At 41.1% G+C, this 22,968-nt stretch overlaps 2 protein-coding genes across 6 annotated transcripts in view; both read right to left on the bottom strand.

Moving 5' to 3' along the window:
* Window positions 1-10,216: 10,216 nt before the first annotated feature.
* Window positions 10,217-16,252, bottom strand: LOC111856076 (myosin light chain 4-like). Of its 3 annotated transcripts, none has more exons than XM_023835739.2 (8): window positions 15,825-16,252; window positions 15,093-15,346; window positions 14,554-14,820; window positions 12,341-12,368; window positions 12,015-12,164; window positions 11,391-11,564; window positions 10,588-10,665; window positions 10,217-10,493 (listed from the first exon to the last, which is right to left on the bottom strand). In XM_023835739.2, the coding sequence occupies exons 3-8, from the start codon at window positions 14,773-14,775 to the stop codon at window positions 10,465-10,467; spliced, it is 681 nt and encodes a 226-aa protein (XP_023691507.1). In that variant the 5' UTR covers window positions 14,776-14,820; window positions 15,093-15,346; window positions 15,825-16,252; the 3' UTR covers window positions 10,217-10,464. The 3 variants fall into 3 exon arrangements, with proteins under 3 accessions (XP_023691507.1, XP_072561162.1, XP_023691504.1); XM_072705061.1 differs by having other exon boundaries at window positions 15,093-15,215; window positions 15,825-15,856; XM_023835736.2 differs by lacking the exon at window positions 15,093-15,346.
* Window positions 16,253-20,600: 4,348 nt separating this feature from the next.
* The window catches only part of LOC111855981 (KAT8 regulatory NSL complex subunit 1-like), a 36,335-nt gene continuing 33,967 nt past the window's right edge, over window positions 20,601-22,968 (bottom strand). For all 3 annotated transcript variants that reach the window (XM_023835545.2, XM_023835546.2, XM_023835544.2), the window contains 2 exons: window positions 22,705-22,957; window positions 20,601-22,310 (listed from right to left, as the gene is read on the bottom strand). In XM_023835545.2, coding sequence (XP_023691313.1) covers window positions 22,080-22,310; window positions 22,705-22,957 — 484 coding nt within the window. In that variant the 3' untranslated portion in view covers window positions 20,601-22,079. The remainder of the gene's footprint in view (window positions 22,311-22,704; window positions 22,958-22,968) is intronic.

The following is a 22,968-nucleotide window of genomic DNA, read 5'->3' as shown; positions in this document are numbered from 1 at the left end:
GAACGGCCGAACAAGGAGATGATGTGAGAGCGAAGGGACGCTGGGTACACGTCCTGCTTGTTTGAAGTGCATGGATTTGGGGTAGCACCTAAAAATGTCCTTCTCTGTTGTGACAGTCATTATGATTAAACCGCTAAACCAAATTCTAAACAAAATACATCCATTTCCACTTAATGCTTATGCAGAACAAGGAGCAGAGTATGGGAGAATAGTCACCGTGGCTGGGATGCCAGTGCATTCTGAGTTACCAATTCACCTGAACTGTCCGTTTTTGGACTGTTTTTGAAAAACACTGGATGACTGGAGAATGTCCACGCAGACTCCGCACATAGTAGAGACAGATTCACCCTGAGTGTGTTATCAAAACTCAACCACTATGAATGTCCAGGAAACACATGAGGAGTGTACCATAGTTTATAATGTGCAACCTAGCTAATGAAACGTACAGTTAATTAAAGGAGCTTGTCCTAGACTAGGGGTGCCCAACTCCTGTCCTGGGGGGCCGGAGCCCTGCACATTTTTGGGTTTCCCCTCATTTAACACACCTGATTCAACTCCTTGTGCTAATTACCACACAGCTCTTGAGCTGAATCATTTATGGTGGAACAGGGAAAGAACTAAGCTACGAACATGGGCTCAGTACGTACGTAACACTTAGTTACTGATTAGTTAATACATTATGTAAGAGTGTGCTGCTATATTATTCGTGTAAGGTGCTACCCAACGTAGAAATTGAGGTTCAGAGAGCAGGGTCAATTGGGGTCGACCCTAGAGCTACTTGAGGTTAAGGATCTTGCTGGAGGGCCTAACATACAACAACTCTGCCTGCCGCGGGATTTGAACCAGTGACCTTCTGATCAGTGGAGGCCCGCCCACACTTATCACAGCTGTCGCCATTATAGCTCAGTAAGAAAAGGTCAATGCCCGACAAGCTGTGCGTTATATGTTTTTACATGCATGGCTGTGCAGGAAAGGAGCACTTGGTGCATGGTGTTTAATGCAGGCCTTGGTGTGCATTAACCTACTTATACCATGGTTACTGGGCATGTAGCTTACATGCTCGTACCTAAAGACATTATTTTCATGTTTACAAACTGGAAACACATTTATCTGTAGAAATATGTTTTGCTGCCAATGATTAAACATTTCAGTTATGCTTTCATTTTTAGATGTTTAAATTTAATTTTTAAATTTAAATTTTAGATGTTGTTAAATGTGTTCTGCTTCTAGAATTTTGAGTATTGTTTGTTAGAATGAAACTTTATAATAGCTCTTGATTTACTACTGTGATCCAGCTGGCCAGGACTATGCGTGCACAAAGAGAAAATTAATCAACAGTCTTCTTACCCATCAGATTCAAGAGTTCATCAGTGCAATGGTATGAATCTAATTACATTACCACAAGTTCTGAGTAATAAACGATCTGTTCAATTAAAGCATTATGAAGATGAACACAAATACATCCAAGGACAGTGACTCAGTAGAACAAGATCTCAATTGATTAAGAGTGAGAATGTCCATGTTCGCTGGACTAAATATAGTCCTCATTTTCTTCTTCAAGGAAAGGACATGAACATATCAACAATGTCTCTCTTTTTCCATTTTCTCTCAATTTTTCAGTTTTGCTGCTGGTGGAGAATGTTTTTTGTCTATTGTGAAAGAAGAGAACAGCCTTTCCTAAGAAATGACACCCACAGCATGAAAAATGAGAAAACCTACAATTGCAGACTTGTGTGCAACTCAGTTTGCATTTGTTTTTATGAATTATGGTTTCCTGCCATACTCCTAACATGTAATAGCCTCATGAACACATATGAGAAAATAATTCAGCTTTTATTGTGAGCATGTATTTTACCATGGCTGCCATCTTTTCCAGTGTCACTTCCGTTAGGGAAAACTGACGAAGAATAATGTAGGTATTTAAGGCCGTAGATTTGGATATGGATAGTCGGGACATGGCAGCTGCTACCAATGTTGAAACCAAATCTTTGCCCTTGTAAGTATTAATTAAAGATGAACTAACTAGTTTGAAATAATGCTTTATACCGAATCTGAAGCTTTTGCGCATATATTTCCCTATAACTCTCACATAAAGGAATGCATTGCGGACAAAAACTAAGCTTTCTGTTGTTTGTTTAAAATTACATTAAATGCAGGTTTCAGGCACCTGCATTTTCATATGTATGGTTGTGGTTGACCTTCCATGACTGGGATTTTACTGACTGGTATGAGCAGGGAATGCTCAGCCTGACTTTCACCAGCATAAGCTGGGGTCCGTCACAGAGCCAGTCTGGAGGCTGGTGATCATTCTCACCCCTGTCCACACACCGAGCTCAGTAATGGCGCCGCTGGTATGCATCAGGTTACTTATGGGGTTAGCAGATGACGGTCAGCAGGCCAGTGTGCTTTCCTCGTGTCACCCTTCATACTCTGCACAACAGTTCTGCACAGCAATGTCTTTGCTTTGGTGACACGCAATGGCCGATACGTACACCTCAACTCAACACACTAAATTGGCTTCAATAATTACAATAAAGTGGCACACATATGCTTGGTCACTTGAATGGATGGATATTGAGAATTTATAAAAATATAGAAAAAGATGGAAAAGATCAGCTAAAATAACATGCACAGGTACTACTGGAGTAGCAGAACATGTCATGCAGAATAGCTTAGTAGGGCCTAAATGATTGGAAATTAATTTTCTTTTCTTTTTTTTTTCTTTCGCGGGGGAGGGGGTGTGGGGGGACGACACTGATCATGACCGGAACTGTGGAAGGCAGGCAAGTTCATATAGATTCAGTGGCTGTGCAGCTGCTGCAAGCAATCACAGCCGGGCATTAAGTTACAGCCGGCCGATGACTCCGCTCATTCCTACTCACCCGCGGCCTCCCTCCGCCTCACACTGCCCTGACGCAGGGTAACCTGCAGTCCTCATCCCTTACCTTCCTCTTTTACACAAGAAATCCACAATACTTCTGCTTCCTTCTGCTCCCCCTAACTTCTCCATCCTCTTATCTGCCCCCCCCCCCCCACCCGTACAAACATGTTGATTCCAAATTAGCGCTCATATTACCTAGATAAGCTACATGCCTGATTATTTCAGCTCACCACTCTTATCTCTTTCTGGTCCCCCATTAGCCAGACTGGTGTTTCTCTCCAATTCCAGCACAGCTCAAAAAAAACATTTCCTACGCATGGATACTCGTAACCCTAAAAATAGATTCAAGATCCAAGATTCCACATTCCAGATTTTTTTATTGTCATCTATCTTGCATGTCCACAAACATTTGTGCACCTAGAAAAAACACCCGTTCATCACTGACACCTCTGACAATCAATCATGCATCCCAAATACAAACAATAACATTCTTAGAACCAATACGCACATGCACATGACTCGACCTGATAATATATAGCTATAGCTGCCAGCAAATACAGGGGGATTTTGATTCCAAGATTTTATTTCCATTTTAGTCTGGGTGAAAAAAAAAACAAATAAGTGAAACAGCCATAAGTGTATCCTGAAAGACCAATTTCCAAAGTGAAGGAAAAACACTGAAGTGACACAGGCCATTGATAGTATCCACAGAGTTACACAAAGTTACACCCATTTTTAAAGGGCCAAGAGATCCCATAGATTGATTTATTAATACTCTGATAATGTCTGGCAATATAAAGCCCATCTGACTTCACCTGAATATGACAATGTCTTAAAAGTAATTGTTGTGTCCACACCTGCATCACATATATAATAGTAAAATATCCATGAGCAAGCATTTTATTGCCAAAATTTAGTGCATACTTCAAAACAGTTGGTTAAGTTCTAATCGTGTATCTTCCAAAGCGGTACGAGAGTTGGGCGCTAAACCCCAATTTTTGCAGGGACACTTCCTGATCCAGCCCTCGGATCCACAATTTTCATGTCACTTTGGTCATAAATGTCCCCTAAATAGTGTCATAAGTGCCGTCACGAGCCAGCATCTTAATAAGTTATCTTAACTGAACAACCACTGGCAGTTATTACAATGCTTGGGGTATTATCTTCATTATTAGGCCAAATTGTCTTGGATAAATTCAAATTCCGATACTTTAATGATCTGGCAATTTCATTATTATCATCCCTGCGTGTGTCGCTCTGGACCAAACCATCTGGTAAACAAATTTAACGTTAAACGTATGTATAATTGATTTAATTCAGATTAGTAGAGAATTGGAATGTTTTTATAACCCTGTTTCATGACTGTAGTACAACACAATCTCTATTTCCATAACAGATACATACCACTGCTGTGACAGGAATATATCACTATGCTAAACATTCACAATCCGATATAGAAAAGATACCGAAGGCGTATCGTAAATTAGATGATTGCTCTGATCCGCTCTGGATATAGTGTTCATGATGACTGACAGGTTGTAAAGCAAATAAGAATAAATAATAATAAGGGTTTTTTTACAAGGTTCCTTTCTCATATTTCCCTAAACTCCAGAGGTGTGGATTTTGGTTTTGCCCATTGAAATGAATGGACAGTCCCACAGAAATATGAGTACATGTCTTTGTGTGTGTATGTGTGTGGATTAGGTTTATATTACATTGTGGAGAGCAAATGTCCCCACAATGTAGTAAAAATCTGTTATTTTGATGTTGCGGGGACCATTTTTCAGGTCCCCACAAAGATCTGTGAATGCAACCAAAAAACGAAAAATGCCAAAAGTCTCATATTTTGATTCGTTACTTATCGTTAAGGTTAGGGCTGGGTAGGGGTTAACTCATAAGGTCATGATATTGGGACTAGACTTCTCCCCATAGAAATGAATGGAGAGTCCCCACAAAGATATGATTACAGATATGTGTGTGTGTGTGTGTGAGTGTTTACTGTGATTTTTAATGCCAAAGACAGACAGCTCATTCAAAAGCAGGTGATGCTGGAGAGTTAGTAAATGATAAAGTTAGATCTAATTCAACATGAGAGAAAGAAAATATACGTTTGGCAAACAGGCAAGGCAATAGAAAAGTGTTTAATGCACTAATGCACAAAGTCCAAAACATGATAAATGGTAACGTGGTAACATGGCAAAAAGATCTGTGCTCTTGTCCATTACAATGCTGCTACTGTAGAGTCCAGTACAAATGCCCCCCCAGAAAAAAAAATGATCATACACCACACAAAAGACAGCCAATCTTCCAGTCCTGGCGTTGAGTCATTCATTTACTAACAGTTCAACATGCTAACAAATCTGCAAACAATATACTAACAACTCAATACGAACAACAATCCCTTTCTTATAGAGAATAAAGAATTTACCGGCATCCACAGACTGGCTAATCCTAATCCTAATTAACACTCTGGCTGTCTTCAACCAAATTCAGTAAACACCAATTTGGAGTAACATCAAAGTCCCGTGATGACAGATAGCAGGAAGGGAAAAGGCGTATTGCTGACATCTACTAATATAAAAGGAGATCTTGGTCTAATTGGCTAATGGGCGCTTCCGGGGTAGAGGTGGGGGGGGCATATCCGAAGCATCTCGCATAGCATGTGCTGGCAAAGAAATGCAGGGGCATCGGCTGTACAGGGCGGCATCACAGGGGCACTAAGCAGGGTACAATAAGGAAGGCATAACGACGTGCAGCGACTCCGAGGCTCGAAACCGTGTCATCACCAGCTATTAATAACCCGATCCAGCCAAAGCACTGGACAGGTGCGGCGCTGAGTACCGCCACACTCAGGTAAACGGCGAGGGCCCAGGCGAAAACAGGCACACAAACAAATAATCAACGTCACCGAGCCCCAATGAGAAGAAGTAAATTAATTAAATGGATTTCCGGTAGCTTAGCTCAAGGGTAGCTTGATCAGGCTGCCGTGTGATGAACAGCAGCAGTTGAAATACTGAAATCAGACTTGGCGAACAGGATTTTGATATTTATATAGAAAATATTTAGATAGAATACTATATACTTTCGGCCTCAAATTTATATACTATAAATTTGAAAAACCTTTGCAGATTAACAACTAAAACACCCCACTTAGAAAAGGAAAGGGAATATGTATGTTCCCTTTAACACAATATAATGTAGCATATAATGTAATATAATATAATGTAGCATAACACAATGTTTAATGTTTTTGCTACAACATAACTACTGGAAAATACGTTTTTGTCTTTTTACACGTTCAGTAGTACATATAATAAATCATAATGGGAATAATTGAGCAGTAGAATGCACGAATCATCATGATAAAAGTATAATATCCAAGTGGGATATTTATACATTTTAATTTAAAGAACCATGAACCATTTTAATTTAAGGAACCAAATACACGTAAACGGCAATGAAATTTTCAAATTCCAATTCCAGTGAAATTCACCCATATCATGCACTTAAATAATAAAGGAGAATGTAAAAACGTTCCAGATCCGAATTGGAGTCAATAAGGAGCACTCTGGAAATAAACTTAACACAATTAATAACGTAGTTATGTTGATCACGGAGGGAACAAGGCAATACTATTAGATGAAGTTCAGAACCCCCAAGACCAGAAGTTCCAGACTGAAACGCACAACGCCCGATTCTGCCGACCATTCAAGCACCCCCCCTCCCCAAAAAAAAGTCGACGAACAACTTGATGACTTTTTACCTTGAACAGTAATACAGTTATTTCCACAGAACCAAGTAAGAGCCCGGTGTTTTCTCTTCCTTCAAGCTATTGCTAAGGGTTCCCCCCCCTTCTCAAAGCCAACGCAGGCTGGAAAGCAGCTGTTGCTGACGAAGGTATGTCTTGAGTGAAATGTGAGAGCTGCTTCAGGTAGGATCATCACTTAGGCGGAACAGACTCCCGGACAAAAGTAACAAAGTTCTTAGTAGGCGAAGACTAGTGATTATTGATTATTCACTGTGGGATCGATCTATCTATCTATCTATCTATCTATCTATCTATCTATCTATCTATCTATCTATCTATCTATCTATAGCGGTGTTAATGGTTTAATAAACACAAGTTCCACGGTGAAAGTGTCTATACATAAATTAAACCCTATTATAGTTTATGAGCCAATATTGCATAAATATGAACAATAAACTGTAAAAAGTGTAACATTGGATAAATCAAACGTTTTGTTATGGTAATTTACAACGCTCGGCTTTGCAACGTAGAAATATTACAAATCTTGAGTAAATTCGTGTGAATTTTGCGTGTAAAAAATTTAATGCTGGCACGGGATCGGTATGCGTCGTGCATTCAGGCCTGTATCGCAAGCAAAGGCCGGAATTTAATTGCAAAACAGCAAAAGCGCTATACCAATTAATTTAAATAATAACGGTGAATGTGACCAGCAAACTTGCAGGATGCTCCCAATGCCGCGATCCGGATTATATTAGACCTATAGTGCATAGTGAAACACCACTTACTATATAGGAGATGCCACTATAGCAGGATCAAAACTGCCTCTATAACTTTCTTTATGTACAACAAGGAAGTTATAAAATAATAACACGGCACCTTTTCACCCAGTTATCTAACGCATCGTTTCTAAAGGAGTTTTACACGATGGAAGTGGAATTTGTGCAGAATCAACCCCAGTGGCCTCAGTCTATGAAACAGTGCCAGACTTAACCAGTATCTTATACTGTATGCCGTCAGCTATGACTTAATGCACAATGGCTTGTATAGTACAGTTAGGCCTAAACTCTGCTACGGAATACATCTATGTACTACTGCCGATGGCTGATGAAATCTGCACTGTGTCCACCGTAGGATGATCGCTAATTATAACTCATAATCCAATTGTCATCCATTTGACCCCAGTTTTTGGGCCCCTTTTGAAAAACAAGTGCATTTCTGTAAGAGCTTCTGTGTTTCCTTCCAGAATGAAACAAGCATGATTGACGATTAAAGACATTTTTACCGCATACTGTAATGGGGGCACATACATATCGAGTTCAAAAACGTTACATTGTAACATTTTGTTCTCGTTTATTCGTATAAATCAATGGGGCTCCTTTATTTCTGGGGAAAACATCGGCAGAGTGCAGCTTTGCCCAAAATGGCCATTTTCTGATAAGTAAAGCTTTGTATGTGGCTGCCTATTGCCATTCTTATTAAGTGATTTTCTGCGCTGAACGACCGGCGTTAACACGCTAAAGAACATGCTCAGAGTATACTGTTCTTGGTCTCTCTCTCTCTCTCTCTCTCTCTCTCTCTCTCTCCTTCCCTCCCTCCCTCCTCCCCCTTTCTGCATTTAAGTTTCTCTGCCCATAAACTGATCCAGGATCTTGCCTACTCGTGATTTCAATAAAGCAGCTGAGCAGAAATTCAATCCGAGGTCTAATCACTCGCTCTGATAATGTTGCCATATTCTAATATAATGAGCACACCACTTCTTGGAAGGGATGAGCTGCTCTGGGAGCGGTCACTTGCTTTAACTGACTACCACTCACGACGGCATAGTTCACCAACAGTATTGTGTTAAATACATGTTAGCACCAATGAGTCACACGAGAAACCGCTAAACGGGTAATGTTTTTCAATTAAAAAAAAAGTTCATTAAAAGGAACATGAAAAATATTATTTTTAACCGTTACAGCACAGAACCTTGGTAAACTTAAGAATTAGTTTGCGGAAAATTGACTTATAATATAATATAATTATACATTTAAATGTAATGTAATCACATTAATCAATGTAATTATAATGTAAATATGAATAATGTGAGTATGTAACTTTAGAAATCATGTTGCACGTCCATTCGCGCGGCGCGCTAGAAACTCGCCACCTACAGGCGGTATTTTTCATAGGAATATTATCCTGCCGGCTTTACCTAATCACACAGAGGAAATACACTGAAGCAGACACCAGGGGCGCTGCTGCGTCACATCAGTGAGAGCTGTATACTGCGTATTTGTGTCGGAAACCGAGGCAACAGCTCGTCATAATTTTAACCCCATTTATATAAATTCAGCCATACACACATACGGCCTCAAGCTGTAATGTCGCACACATAGAGCTATCATTTTATAAATATATATACAAACAGTTCGCTGTATTTCTAAGTATGTCAATCTGCATGCTTTACAAGACGCACCTGTTACTTCTACAGAAGAGCCACAGCGCCCTCCTCAGGCAGAAACATGCTAGTACCACAAAACCTACTGATCGTTGCCGAGTCAGTATGAAACAACCGACTACGACTTAAATATACGTTGAGCTAAAGTATATTATTTATGGCATGGTAATTTTTCATTGAATCAGAATTTGCAAAATTGTATGGAACTATCCCTTCTTTGAGACAATAATTAGGGTTAGGGTTATAGGTATCACAGGATACAAGGGTTCACCCTTGATGGGATGCCTGTCCATCGCATGGAACACACACACACACACACACACACTATACACAATTTAGATTTAGTTAGTTTAGCTGCAAGTCTGGACTACAAGAAGAAACAAGTATGCTTGAGAATCCAGAAGAAATATGGAGTGAACTTGCAAAGTTTACACATGCCCCCAGAAAATACGAGATTCAAACCTTCAACCATCTATGAGCAAGGTAATTGGGCTGCCTATACAGGACCATCCTATGTATAGAAGCTTTGGGGAAAATTGTGTTTAAAAGCTCTCTGTCTTATGGAAAAAGGCCATTCTCAGTTCTGGTAGATATCCAATGGTGAACTATCAGTAGGGCCCCAGGTGCATGAAGAACGATATAAGAAATCAGAGTAAAAAACTTAATTACTCTTTCCTCTCCAGTCTTCAAATGTCTTGTGCTGTCTGCATCCCGGGTTCAAATTAAAGTTTCTGGTGTGTTTTTTATTTTTATAGAGAGTCATAAAGATTGTGAAATATAAATCCGTTACCTTAGCTACATGAGCATCATCAGTGAACTATTCACAAGTGTGAGTAGCGCCTATTGTTAGCCATGTAATTCCAGATAAGTATTTCTAAATCATATGAAAATGGAGGACGCATGAAATCTACACACACGGTTCAAGTCAGGATCAAACATGCAGTTTTAATGGCACCTTCAGAGTCCTTGATTCTATAGTGTGAATTCATGAACTCAGCAATGTGGTACGGAAATGCATGTTCCCTTCTAACAGATAACAGTATTGCATGGTTTATCTCAATTATTTGTCATTTTATAGTGGTTGCGTGGAATTATGAAATGAAGCCAGCACAGTGCTTTAGTATCAATTTAATTATTAAACCGATTCTTTTGCCATTGAAATAGCACATCAATAAATTAGAAATCACACCCGAACTGGCTGAGAAGGGACTTCTTTGGCACGCAAACAAGGTCTGTGTCTTTTCTGGACAAAGTGAAAAAGCAGGTTGAGCTTGTTGCTTCAGGGCAGGACTTGAAATTCAGTCAGAATGCTGAAATTAAATGATTAATCTGTGTATTCATTCCGTTTCTCAGTCCGAGCTTCAATCCCATCAGATGATATCTGTTACTTGATGTTCAGCCGGACATGATGTGTTTTACAAATGCTGCAAAAAAAAAAAACAAGCAAGCGAAAAAAATTAATATCTGCATGTTTAGGTCAAACAGGGTGAGAGCTGCAGATGGGGAGTTATCAGTCACCTTCATAACTGATGCATCCATTTCCATCTTCCTGCCCAGACAGCATCTGCTCCACTTCTTTTTCTAGCATCTTTTCACCTGCAGAAAAAAATATATTGTGGTGACCTGGGTAATCTGGGTCAAAGATATGCTGCCTGGCCAAAAATCAGTCGCACACTTTAATATTTCGTAGGACCGCCTTTAGCTTTGATTATGGTGCACATTCTTCATGGCACTGTTTCCACGTGCTTAGGCAACGTCTCAGGGTTTTTTTTCCATCCAGATTTGCATTAATTTCTCGTCAGGATCTTGAATTGATGATAGGTTGAGCCACTCTGTAAAGTCGTCTTCAGCACATCTCGCACTTTCAAGAATCTGTGCTGGCAAATTCATGCGTGAAAATGATTCCTCATGCTCCCTGAACCATTCTGTGACAATTCGAGTCCGATGAATCTTGGCATTATCGTCCGGGAATATGCCCATGCCATTAGGAAAGAAAAAACCCATTGATGGGATACCCTGGTTATTCAGGAGATTCAGGCACTCAGCTGACTTTACTTTATTGCTGCATAATGTTGCTAAAAATGTAATAATGATCCAGCCATTGGCTCTTAAGTACTTGCTGATTTAAATTCAAACGGTGACCTTCTTTTTGGCTGGGCAGTGTATGATAATCCACTCAGGACACCAAACTATAGTTGATACATGTGACATTCAGACACAGAGCATGCAGATTCAATGGTTCCCCATTGTTTTCACAAAAAAGAAAACAAACAACAAGATGTATGGTTGTCAGGTGGAGCTCGAGGCAGAAAAGCACCAACCCAGGGTGACGAGCACGTGACGGAGCTCTGCCCCCATAATACTGCCGTTGCCCTCCTTGTCGAAGACGCGGAGCCCCTCTATGAAATCTTCCTGGGTGCCCCTGTCCTTTGACTTTGAGATGTGCTGAAACATTGGCAGGAAGGTCTCGAAATCCATCATCTTGGTGTTCATCTCTATGGGAACATAGTGGATAAGAAGGGCAGCGGCGTATGGGAGAGAGTTTGATATCAGGGAGGACAGAACTTCACAACTGAAATACAATGGTCTGATTACAGGAGGGGTGAATGAAGCCAAATTAAATACTGGGGGGGGGGGGGCGACATATCACCCCCATCCGACTCCCCTGAGTGCATGTGTTTAGCAGACTAAGCAGAGTTTCTAGGCATCCAGACAAGGACTTTCAATAAAGTTTGAGCATCTGTGTTATGAATGAACTGGCATCCATCCATCTATCGACATGTTTTTGGACTGTGGGAGAAAATCAGAAAATATGAGGTTATATAGATACATGTTAAAAACTATCCACATGTAAAAAGGCATCCGGGCCTGGAAGGAGCATGGATCCATCGGCGCTGTGATGGTGGACAGGTAGCTGGGCACAAGGAGGGCTTCTCCACACTGACCTTCTGGTTTTGGCTTTCCCAGAACCTTCATGACCTCGGCGTTGGTGGGGTTCTGGCCCAGAGCCCGAATGACATCACCGCATTGCGCGTAGGATATTTTCATCTCGCACTTTGGGGTTCTGTCAAACAGCATGAAGGCCTCTTTGAACTCTGCGGACATAACACACGCCAGTTGATTATGTGGATGTACTGATCAAAATAAATGACTCAAAATAACTTGACTTGCAAGCACTAATAATTTCAACGTTTATAAGGAATTCTTCATTAAATTTACGATCATATGCATAAAAAAATATAACTCGAAAATAAAATATTACACAGCTCACCTTCAATTTGATCTGCATTAAATTCAATCTGAAATAGAAATAGACTATTGTCACACAATACCTCACAATAGCACAGCTTGTTACATATTAAGCAAATAATGTGTTCATAAACAACATTACATTAGGTAGATGAAAATAAATGGATTGATATTTACTTAATACCATACCATAAACAAATGCTACATAACTGACATTAAAATGATGGAAGGTCTCATGAGGACCTTAAGATAAATACATGAGGCTACAGAACTGCTTAATTTTATGTGACATGTTCCGGAGAGGACCTTCACTGTGGTTAAACTGTGTTTAACCACCACATCAATGGACCATTCATCCAAATCATCAAACATTTGTGTAAAATCACCCATCTGCCCACGTTCTCTTTGGTGCAGGCGAAGCAATGTCTTCATTTCAGAATCTATTAGATCAATAGCTATGTTTTATATGAACTGCGATGGGAATGTGTGAATGTAGCCCTTAACACGCCCAAGATTTTCCGTTATTTCAGCCTGTCGTACAAAAATGGAAACCACCTCAGATTAACATTCTTGGGTTACTGGCTTCAAAGCAGCTTACTGCTATTCTGGGGGAGGAGAATCACTGTGGGATTGCAAAGCCTAGACGGCAGAATCACGTACTGGCCGGCAGAAAGTCAGCAAACGGTCCCAGTACAACTCAAGCCCGTCGGTGGGGCTAATTATAGTTCTCAGGGAATTGGTGTGAAAGCGATCTGCCCCGTCCATCTCTGGTGGAAAAGTGTGTGTGTGTGTGGGGGGGGTGGGGGGTGGGGCTAATTAGGGAATAACGGGAACGCAAAAGCAATTAGCTAAAGCAAGAGCCAAACCGAAGATGGTCTAGTGTCCATTAGCAGACTCTTGTGGTACCACGTGTCTGTCCGTTAAATTCCATAGCCGGGAAGCTCCCCAGAGCCAAATGCAATCTGGCACTGATTTCACATGGAAGAGGGCATGCAGTGTCCTGTCTCCTGTCACCTTGGTGCAGATCTTTCATGGTCTCCCTTTGCTTGCGTGACTTACTTTTAGTCACTCCGATTACTCACTACATTTCCAACTCGCTGTTCAGGTAGATTGCTGACTCTGTTGGTCTTACTGTCTGAGCACCTTGGGATCAAACTGCCCATGTTATTAATAATAGATGGACAGATATGATATGAAGTGGTTTTGCTATAAAATGCAGACAGAGGATTCTTTATTTTCCAGTGGTACATTTCTCAAGAGAGTACCTCGGATAGAGACAAATAACCATGACATTCTGTTTAAAAACTCCAAAAAATCAGAAATTATTTTTATATGTTATTTTCACACTTGGTTGAAGGTACAAAATACGCAATTTTTACTCAGGCTGACTGCTGGCTGATTGAATTACAACATTAAGACATTGTCTGATTTTCCCATGACCCTGAACGGGATTAAGAAAAATTTTTTGCCTGGATTTTTTTTCTAGAAATTTTAGATTGGTATTTGTATTAGCAGAAAAAAAAAAAAAAAACATATGGTAATATTAAATAGACAATTATGATTATTAATAAATCACACAAAAATAATTAGTTAATTGCCTAATTTGTAACAATTGATTTTTCCAAATGGCATTCAATACAAATGTATACTGTTGTTTGACCTGCAAAATTAAAATATACAAAAATATACAAAATATATAGAAAAGTAATTCAGTTGTAACAATGGCCTAAGGGTAGGTTCTGAACTGCAATGCACAACAGACAGCAGGCATAACATCTAGATCCTGATACAGCTTAATTAAATATCATTATTTAACAGATTTAATTTTACGAGTTTAAAACAAGAACCTACACACACAATGGATCCCCTGGAAAAGTTAATGAAGAACAATAGTAACAAACAAACATTAAAATATAAACTGAGAGGCTGGCCCCGTGCTGTATCACCAAGAAGGATTTCTTGCCTAGCTGGATAACGTGTCGGATTTAAGGTCCCCCAGTTTAAGTTAACTTTATCCCCTTTCACTTCCATTTAGCCCAGACTACCTTAAATTCGGCTATGCATGAAATCCAGCTTGGTGATACAGCCCCCCGGAACACCTATGGGGGGGGGGGGGGGCACAAAAAGAACATGCATTAGAGCAGGCAAGTAGCTAGACTAACATAGAGATAGAGATGTGGACCCATCGACTAGCTGCGTATCCCTCCCCGTATGAGGCGTGGCCGGGGGACTCACGGTGATGTCCTTCGGGTCAAAGTCAGGCTCCTTAGCCTTCTCAGGCTCCGGTGACGGGGCCGGAGCAGGCTTAGGTGCCTCCTTCTTGGGCTCTGGCTTTTTTGGGGCCATCTCTGAGCAGGATGTTCTCCGTTTCAAGAAGGCTGGGGCAGGTGATACAGCCGGGGGGTTCCGCTGACCCGAGAGCATCAAGTCAGGAGTTTTATACCCTGTCCGACTCATTCCACAGGGGTGTGTGCAAGGACCAGCCCACAGAACCTGGACACACTATAAAAGGAGAGACAGATTTAATTATAAAGGGCACCGATAGTCTTGATCCACATTTAAGTTTATCATTCTGTCACATCAGTTCCATCTTTGCACCCAGGAGCAGCGACTGATCTATTAGCTAATATTGAAATAAGACATTAACAAACGGAAAAGACGGTGCTCTAATAAAAGAGACAATACACAGGGGGATGTAAAGGAGGCGGGGAAAAGCGGCTGAGATCTTTTAATAGACACTCATGTTAAATTCAAAGCCCTCTCATACCACTCACTTAAGTCCTTATAAGAAACGGCATCTTGGCGTCTCTGCTGCTTTTAATTTGCGGGCTCTGTCTCTCCGGACGGGGGAGGGAAAGAATTCCTCCTGAGTTCTTCGTCATGGAGGCGCATTCCTTCTGCTCAGGGGTGGGTTTACGTGAGGAACGACCTTTCGAGTGTCATTATCCGTAATTTGTATTGTTAAACCCGCAGGATAAAATTGCTTTGCCGTCAGTCTCGCGCTCGGAGCTGCTGAATGAAGTTAAACCTAGGAAAGACAAGTAACACAAGTACCGACAGACTGCATGCCACTTGTGCCATGAACGCTCATCTGTTTGTGAAGAACAAACTGGACCATGAATCATCTGAGCAGGCTGCACGTGAAGCGCCACCTGCTAACTTTTGCGGGTAACTGAATCAGAGACACTTGTCCGTTTTGCCAGACATGAAAGACAAATGTTTCGCCTTTTGAATGCAACTACAAGTCCGTTTGTCAACTGACTACAGGCTGTGCCACTAAAATTCTCCTCAAAATATTTCAGCCGTATAGGTGGATAATAAATGTAGTATAAGAACTCGCACCATTTTTTTAATCACAAATTCTGCTATAATTTCTACCCCGCTAATATTAAAAAAGGAACTCTCAGAAATTGTATTAAATTGCCTTCTTGCAGTCTATCTATCACATGGGGTTTGTATCGTTAAATTGCCCGGTGTGTGAGCGCGCGCCCTGTGCAGGTTCTCACCTGCCACCCAGAACTTCCTCCGCTTCTTCCGCTTACCGACATCGGCTCCGGGGCAGCGTTGCATAAGCGCTTATCGGAAATGCTTCCATGTAAAGGTTTGTGTTACATTGCTCTTAATCTGTTGGTATCCACTCTATCTCAATGGCACCTATAAACTACATATTCCAATACACTGAACAAGTTTTCACAAGGCGGAATTACAGCAAAGGAGGACATACCCATGAATAGCAGGCAGATAGGGGTGATTGGCAGGATTAATTAGCAGCTCTCGCGCATCCGGCGTGACACTCGCGCTTTCAGACTCTCACGCTCACGCAAGAAAGTTAAAGGCAAATCTATATTTTTCATTATTCCATTGTAAACTTAAAACTAGCTACATCAAGAGCGTTGGGGTAGTTTACAAATACCCTGTAGGGTTTGCAATGTAATAAAAGTGTTACATACATGTAAATGCGTGTGCAGACTTATGAATTGAAAATCTCACTCCAGCCAGCTGACTGAAGTTGGCGGCCTTGTTGACTGGACCCGTGAAGTGTGAAAGGCCTCGTTTATCACTCTGTATGCATTGCAAACACGCAATGAACTCGCATTCCACGTCTATCGGCCAACGGCAGCAGCTGGCGGTCTTGGGGCTGGAATCTGCCAGTGGATCGGAGAGTCTACGCCTCCCCCGGAATTCCCAGAGCTCTAGGTGCCTGGCAAAAAGATCTTTATAATTAATAAACGAAGGTCATAATATTTATAATCACTGTTAATCTTCTGGCGTCAAGAAATTAGAATTAGAAATAAAAAGAAACATTTTCATAAAATATCCCTTTAAGGGAAACCATTATATTAAGTTGATATATCGATAACTTCTTGTCAAGGATTATGATTCCATATGCAACGTATAACGACAAAGTGCTTTAAGGAACTCCATCATAAATTGTCAAAAAATGCCGGAAATTTAAAGGGTTATATGCTAACGTTAACAATACCTGCATAAGTTGGTAAATAAACAGCACGTACAATGGGGAAAAATGTGGGAAAGCATTAATCTTAATTTCCATATTGTGCTCATTCTACCCCGTGCCAGGACCTGCTTATTTTGGACCTTCTCCAAAAATTCTTGCGCAATTCATGACTGACAGTTTGTTCCTGCATGGTACTTGTATTCACACACATTGTTCTTGGACTCAATATCGTAATTGCCACAAGAGGGCACCCTATATCCCAGCTATTCATCACACACTGGCTACATTACAGTTTGGCTTCACAATCCCTAGGTCCTCATAACAACAAACAATGGAGGTTTTGTTTGTCAGGATACAAATGAAGAAAAAATGTCGTGATTAAAATCCATAAGGAGCCATTGGCATTTACCAATAACTTGAGATTTGCAGGCATTATTTTTTATGTTAATAAAGTCATAATTTGCTAAATGGATTTCAAATTATTCACCTGTGGCAGCAATGGGTCGCGACCCAAATTTGGGTCACAGCAAATTCTGAAAGGGTTGTGAAGCAGAGTTAGAAATGTAAGCATTTTAAAACGGGCACGTTGCAATGCTGATCCACGATCAGATTTCCCAGCCCCAATCCTAGAATTAACCTACATAAACGGGTCTTGGGTCTGCAAATGCTTAGTGCAAAACTAATGAACAGTCAACCAATCCAAGAAGCCAAACCACAGATGTTTAACTTAAAATTTCCCTCCACATCCAATCAGATTTGTGCAATAGGCATTGATTGGCGTAAATTGCAGAGCACCTGCACGCTTGATCATAGCGTTAATTTAAACCTATACTTGATATAGGGTCGCGACTGAGCTGGCATGGTGACAATTGGGTCACGGTGCAATATAGGCTGAGAACCTCTGACCCTTGGAACTGAATCTGCCGTTACCATTTAATATCAAACTGGAATCATGAATTCCAAACCAAGTGGATTAACCCAACAATAATAGTGAGAGAGATCAACCAGGCCAGCCCCTCCCCAGCAATGTGTCACCCTCCAGCAGTAACAACGCCGATCGCTCTCCCCAGCTCTTCCTGCTACAGGCTGGAATACATTATTGCTTCCCTGCTTACGCTTGTTCAGCTGGTGTGTCAAGCCAATGGTCACGTCCATCTCTGCAGCGTCCGCCTACCACAACAGTATATAATTACTGTACATGCACCAGAATCAAAGGCAAAACAGTATGAGCGACAACTGAGACCTGAATTCTGGCACTATTTATGTACATACTTCAGTCAATATAATACTCATCAAAGCAAACCTTAACACTGCATCAGATTAAGGCACATTTGCCTTTATTTTGAATTTAACCTTGTAGGATAAGACTAGGATTCATAAAGGCCAGACAGTCAGGACCCTGAACCAAGAGTGATGTGCGTTTGAGGAGCTTGCATCTGAAATAATGTAGAAAGGAGTTATCGGACAATTTTTTTGGTAACCTAAGATGATTTTTTTTCCTAACTTGTCCTCCAATTAGCCCACATTTCCAGAACTGCTCCCAAGTTGTATTAACCTGCCTTGCCTGTGAAATCCCCTAGAATTGTAACACGTTTAAGACGATGGAAATCTCACAAAAGCAACTTCATTTGTTTCCACTACCCCATGAATAAAGGAGACACACGTCATGCATATCAGGACCAAACACACCCTGCTTGTACCTACCACACAAGTGGGGGGGGGGGGGGGGGGGGGGGGCAGAGGCAAGGAACTTACTGGAGTTTCTCCCGCATCAATGGCTTCGGGGGGGGGGGGGGGCTCCGTTCTTCTCTTGTGATGAAACGGCCCAGTTCACAGAGAACGTAACAGCACCCATAACGAAAATCATTTCTTCCACTGACTGTTTAGTATTCCTCAATCTGTGTCTTTACAATGGGACAGATGTACATTTTTTTAAGCAAATTGTTTTGGGAAAAAAGCATCTAACGTGGGTTAGATGTTCCAAGATGGCAAACGGCAGATGAAATAATTAAAAATTAAGAACAGCCTTTCAATTTACTTCAATACATCGAGTCACTTATCAAAACCAATCACTGAGCCAATTCACTTACGAAAAGACTCGATGCAGCGATAGATTATTCACAAAAATTTAATTAGGAACATTTTACGTATGCAACAGCTGCAGAACAATACTGCAATTAAAAAAATAAAAATAGTACTTTAGATTTAATCTTTGGATGTAGCATGCACCTAGATCCATTGTATGCCAAATCACAAGACACAAACGTTACAATCATCCTGACTTTTGCATGAATGTCTGATCATCATAATCGTAATGAAAAGTCCTATGCAACAATACTGTACATTGCCACATCTTCGGATGGTTTACACAACTGAGGTAATTGATGGAAAAGGTATGTGAACCACAACATTTAGCAATTAGCAGATCAGCCTTCATTGGCAATAACCTCTAAATGCTCTCTGTAGCTCCAGAATTTTTTCTGTTGGGCAGCAGCTTCCTCTGTGCATCTCTCGTTCACTCATTTTTTCTTGTGATAGACTCATGAACACAGACGTTCCGTTCAAGACATGCCTGCAGATCCTTTGCTATCACGTTAAGGTCCTTTGAGGATTCTATGGTCGCACTGATCTTTGCAGAATGCCCAACTACTGAGAACGGCAATGGAAATCTTCAAAACTTCTTTTGTAATCCTTTCCAGTTTCAGGCACTTAAACACTCTTATTGAGATCTCTTTTGATCAAGTTAAATTGCACTTCAACAGAATTCTGCTGTGAAGAATAGCAGAACAAGCGAAAACCACACCTAGATTCACCGTAAACTCCACGCCCTCCTATCAAAGTGTCATTATCGTAGAGCAGCTTCCATTCCCCCACTCAGAAATTCTTATTCATAGCCAAGATCGGCAAATTTTAGCATCCCACCCAAGTCGGGAAATTTGTCCCTTGGCATCGTGGTGCTGATAGAATTAGATCCATATAGTTTTGACATGAATTACCTTAATTGTTCAAAACATTTGTATGACAAACATATGGCAAATGTAAATATGTAACGTGTATAATTTGTTAAATTGTTATGAAGTCACGACTTAAATGAAGATCAATTTATGCAGGGTTCATATACCTTGCCTCAACTGAATAGAATGTTAAGCTGAGGTGAGAGACTTTGCTTGACAATGCGATAAGAAGCAAGTTTTACAACATCTAAAAATGTGTGGAAAATTTTTGGGAGGCCAACTTCTTAGCAAAGCTAAACATTCTTTATCCCAGTAGCAGAGATTAGCCTTTGCTGCATTCGTTCCCCCACTCTCCCCCCCCCCCCATCTTCAAATATCACTCCATTCATATCAGCTATGGGAATCGAAATGTTTGCAAGAGCGACGGCATAAAATGAACACTAGTTGATGTAATCTGCTCAGACGTAATCTGATGTAACGTGCAATCTGATCTCAACATTAATGAAACCTCCTCTTGATGCTGAGAATTCTGAGTTTAGCACAGCCTAACTTGAAGTCACTGAGCACAATAGAACACATTTGTTCAGCACAGCTGGCATTTAATATGAGAATTTGAAATGTTCCTCAACCACTTAAACCTCGCCTAAAGCAAAGCCAAATAATGTAATTCATGAACCGGTATTGCTTTGTTCCAACGTATTGCTTGTTTATCAATAGCCCTTGGAGCAAGAAAACAGTACAAAGCAAAAGACCACCTCCCTGTCCCCAACAAATCACCACGAGCTTCCCTCTCTGAACTACACAAGTCCCCCAACCCCCCCAGCAATCAAAGTATGCATCAATGCATAAAAAGGGGGCAAACTCAGGTAGTTGTTCACATGAATGGTTTTAATGGGACTATTTACAAAAAAAAAAAAAAAAAAAAAAGCTATTTGCTCCTCTTCTGTAATAACTGCCGTGACAAGTTGTGTGATTAAAAAACAATACAGTGATACAGGATTGGATGAAAAACAGCATAACAATGTATAATTTATTTATATATACATACATATGTGTATATATAAATAAACATCAATATACAATTAAAATCGAGATTGCATAGCAATTTCCAAATAAAAATGGGAATAGTGCTGTAAATTTAGTTGGTCTGCAAATCAATGAAAGTAATGCTGGGTGACAAAAAAAGTAATAATAGCACAGCTAAGTAGTCTTTACCGTCTGAGTGATCGTAAGGGGAGAAAAAGATATACATCATCCTGGCAGGAAAGCGGAAGCCAGAGAATCCGGCGAGCGAGTAAACGCCTGCTTAACGTGAAGCCTGAGGTCTGACTGGTATTTTTATCTTCATCTTTTTAAGTGAATACTTATAAAATGTGTTTATTAGTGCATCTAGCCAAACAGACACTAAAGTCACAGAGGGGAGAGAGGATGCTGCCGCTGAAGAAACGTGAAATTCCTACGTTGACACATAAGCCGACAGTCATCCACTCATTTTCACTTACAGAAACATTGCACTTACAATACACCCAAAAGAGGGCGCTCAGTTGCCCCGTTAATGTATGTACGTAATTTATTTATTTTTTTAAAAACACGAAAGCTTTGGTTTGGGCTAAAGATTCATTTCTCTCGAATTCGGCATGATTAGGTGTAACAGCAGCAATCTGAGTAAGACAAGTGCCCCAGGCCGCGAGATTGCCCCAGCCCAGTCTTCCAGTCACTGAAGGGGAGGAATTGGGGGGGTGGGTACATGTGCCCGAGTCACTGTGAAAATGCCACACACACCGAGACTGGGAATCCAAAGTTAAGCAGTGCAGACAGCCCCCCCCCCCCTCAGTTAGCCACACCGAAGTCATGCTGCAGCATAAGTGCTCTAAACTGTCTTGCTACGACCCCCGACCCAAGGAGGAGGGGACTATCAGCAAGCCCAGAAAGCTGGGGGGGGGGGGGGGTGGTGGTATTTTGTCACTTCACTTAAAACTTAATGGGTTCAAAAAAACAAAAACAAAAAAAACACAAACTAATTGAAAATGTCTCCTGATGGCAAACCCTTAATTTGACAGTATTCTAGGTTTACACCTAAGGTGAAGGGGGGGAAACAGACAAAACAAAAAAACAAAACAAACAAAAATGGTGCCACATTTGTCTGAAATTGCTGTTTAACAATCTATCTAGTCCTGCACTGATGCTTTATGGGTTTTTCTTGTGACAAACTTGAAAACAGGATCTATACTCTTTATGTTCACTAAAAACCGTGAAAAAATTGACTGATGTTTGAATATCAAACAACAGGGACACTTCGCTGTAAAATTTTCAGTTTAGCTTCTTTTTCCATATAAACGCCATGCCGTTTATCGATGGCCAAATCTCAGCAGACCAGGGCCCTTTTGTTTAGCGCTGTCGTCTGGGAGGGGCGACGGAGGGTCGTTCTCCGATTCTGACTTGGAGGAACTAGTCTTGCAACTCAAGATGTGTCGCAGTCCTCGACACGGCTGGTCATCTGTCGGACTGCCCTGGTCAGCAGGTTCTACAACTGGGTCACTCTCCAGGGGGAAATTCCTTCGTTCCCATGGCTGCACCGGCTGGAAAAACCATAAATAAGGAAGTGCAACATGAATCTATATTTGAACTGTTCCAGATGACTGTAAGCATAGAACTATACTATAACATTTATACTCTATTCTTGCTAGCATATCCTCCAGACCTAGGGCATTATAGATGAAGCAGGCTGTAATGCTATCCCTATGGTCCAATTAAATGCCATCATGAACCACTGACTGTCAACTAGCCTTTATTTGGCAGAACAATATGGAGCATCTTATAGAAAGTGTCTTAAGAGTGGAGGATACCTACCAAGGAAATGGAGAAAGAGGAGAATTTAGGCTATGGATAGACAGAGATAGACAGAGAGAGAGATAAGTGAAACAGATGAGTGAGATGAGAGATAGATGGGTGGATGGATGGATGGAATTTTACCTGTTCCTCGAAGGTGAAGTCTGGCGTGGAGCAGCGAGTGTCCTCGCTGGACAGCAGCCGGTGGGAGTCCCGAGAGCCGGGGGTCTGAGGGTTGGAGATCAGGTCTGGGCTGGCAGGGCTGCTGGGGGAGGCCGTCAAGCTATAATCCTGCAGTACGTGAAAGTGTCCCATGTCGGGAGACGACGGCTGCGGGGTGGAGGGATTGGCGCTGCCCAGCAGCGGGGTCGTGCGTCCGTCCAGGGACTTGTAGGACCTAGAGTGGGA

Source organism: Paramormyrops kingsleyae, chromosome 22 (assembly GCF_048594095.1).
Source record: "Paramormyrops kingsleyae isolate MSU_618 chromosome 22, PKINGS_0.4, whole genome shotgun sequence".
Lineage (NCBI taxonomy): Eukaryota > Metazoa > Chordata > Actinopteri > Osteoglossiformes > Mormyridae > Paramormyrops > Paramormyrops kingsleyae.
The sequence above is the reverse complement of the archived record's forward strand: the minus strand, read 5'-3'. Positions and strand labels throughout refer to the sequence as shown.

What these genes read in the sequence shown, in the direction of transcription:
- LOC111856076 (XM_023835736.2), bottom strand. Translation starts at nt 15,866, where the DNA reads ATGTCGGTAAGCGGAAGAAGCGGAGGAAGTTCTGGGTGGCAG. An exon ending in TTGACCCGAAGGACATCACC is followed by an intron (nt 12,369 to 14,553) that starts GTGAGTCCCCCG and finishes TTTCTATTTCAG; the next exon opens with ATTGAATTTAATGCAGATCA. An exon ending in TAATGCAGATCAAATTGAAG is followed by an intron (nt 12,165 to 12,340) that starts GTGAGCTGTGTA and finishes TTATGTCCGCAG; the next exon opens with AGTTCAAAGAGGCCTTCATG.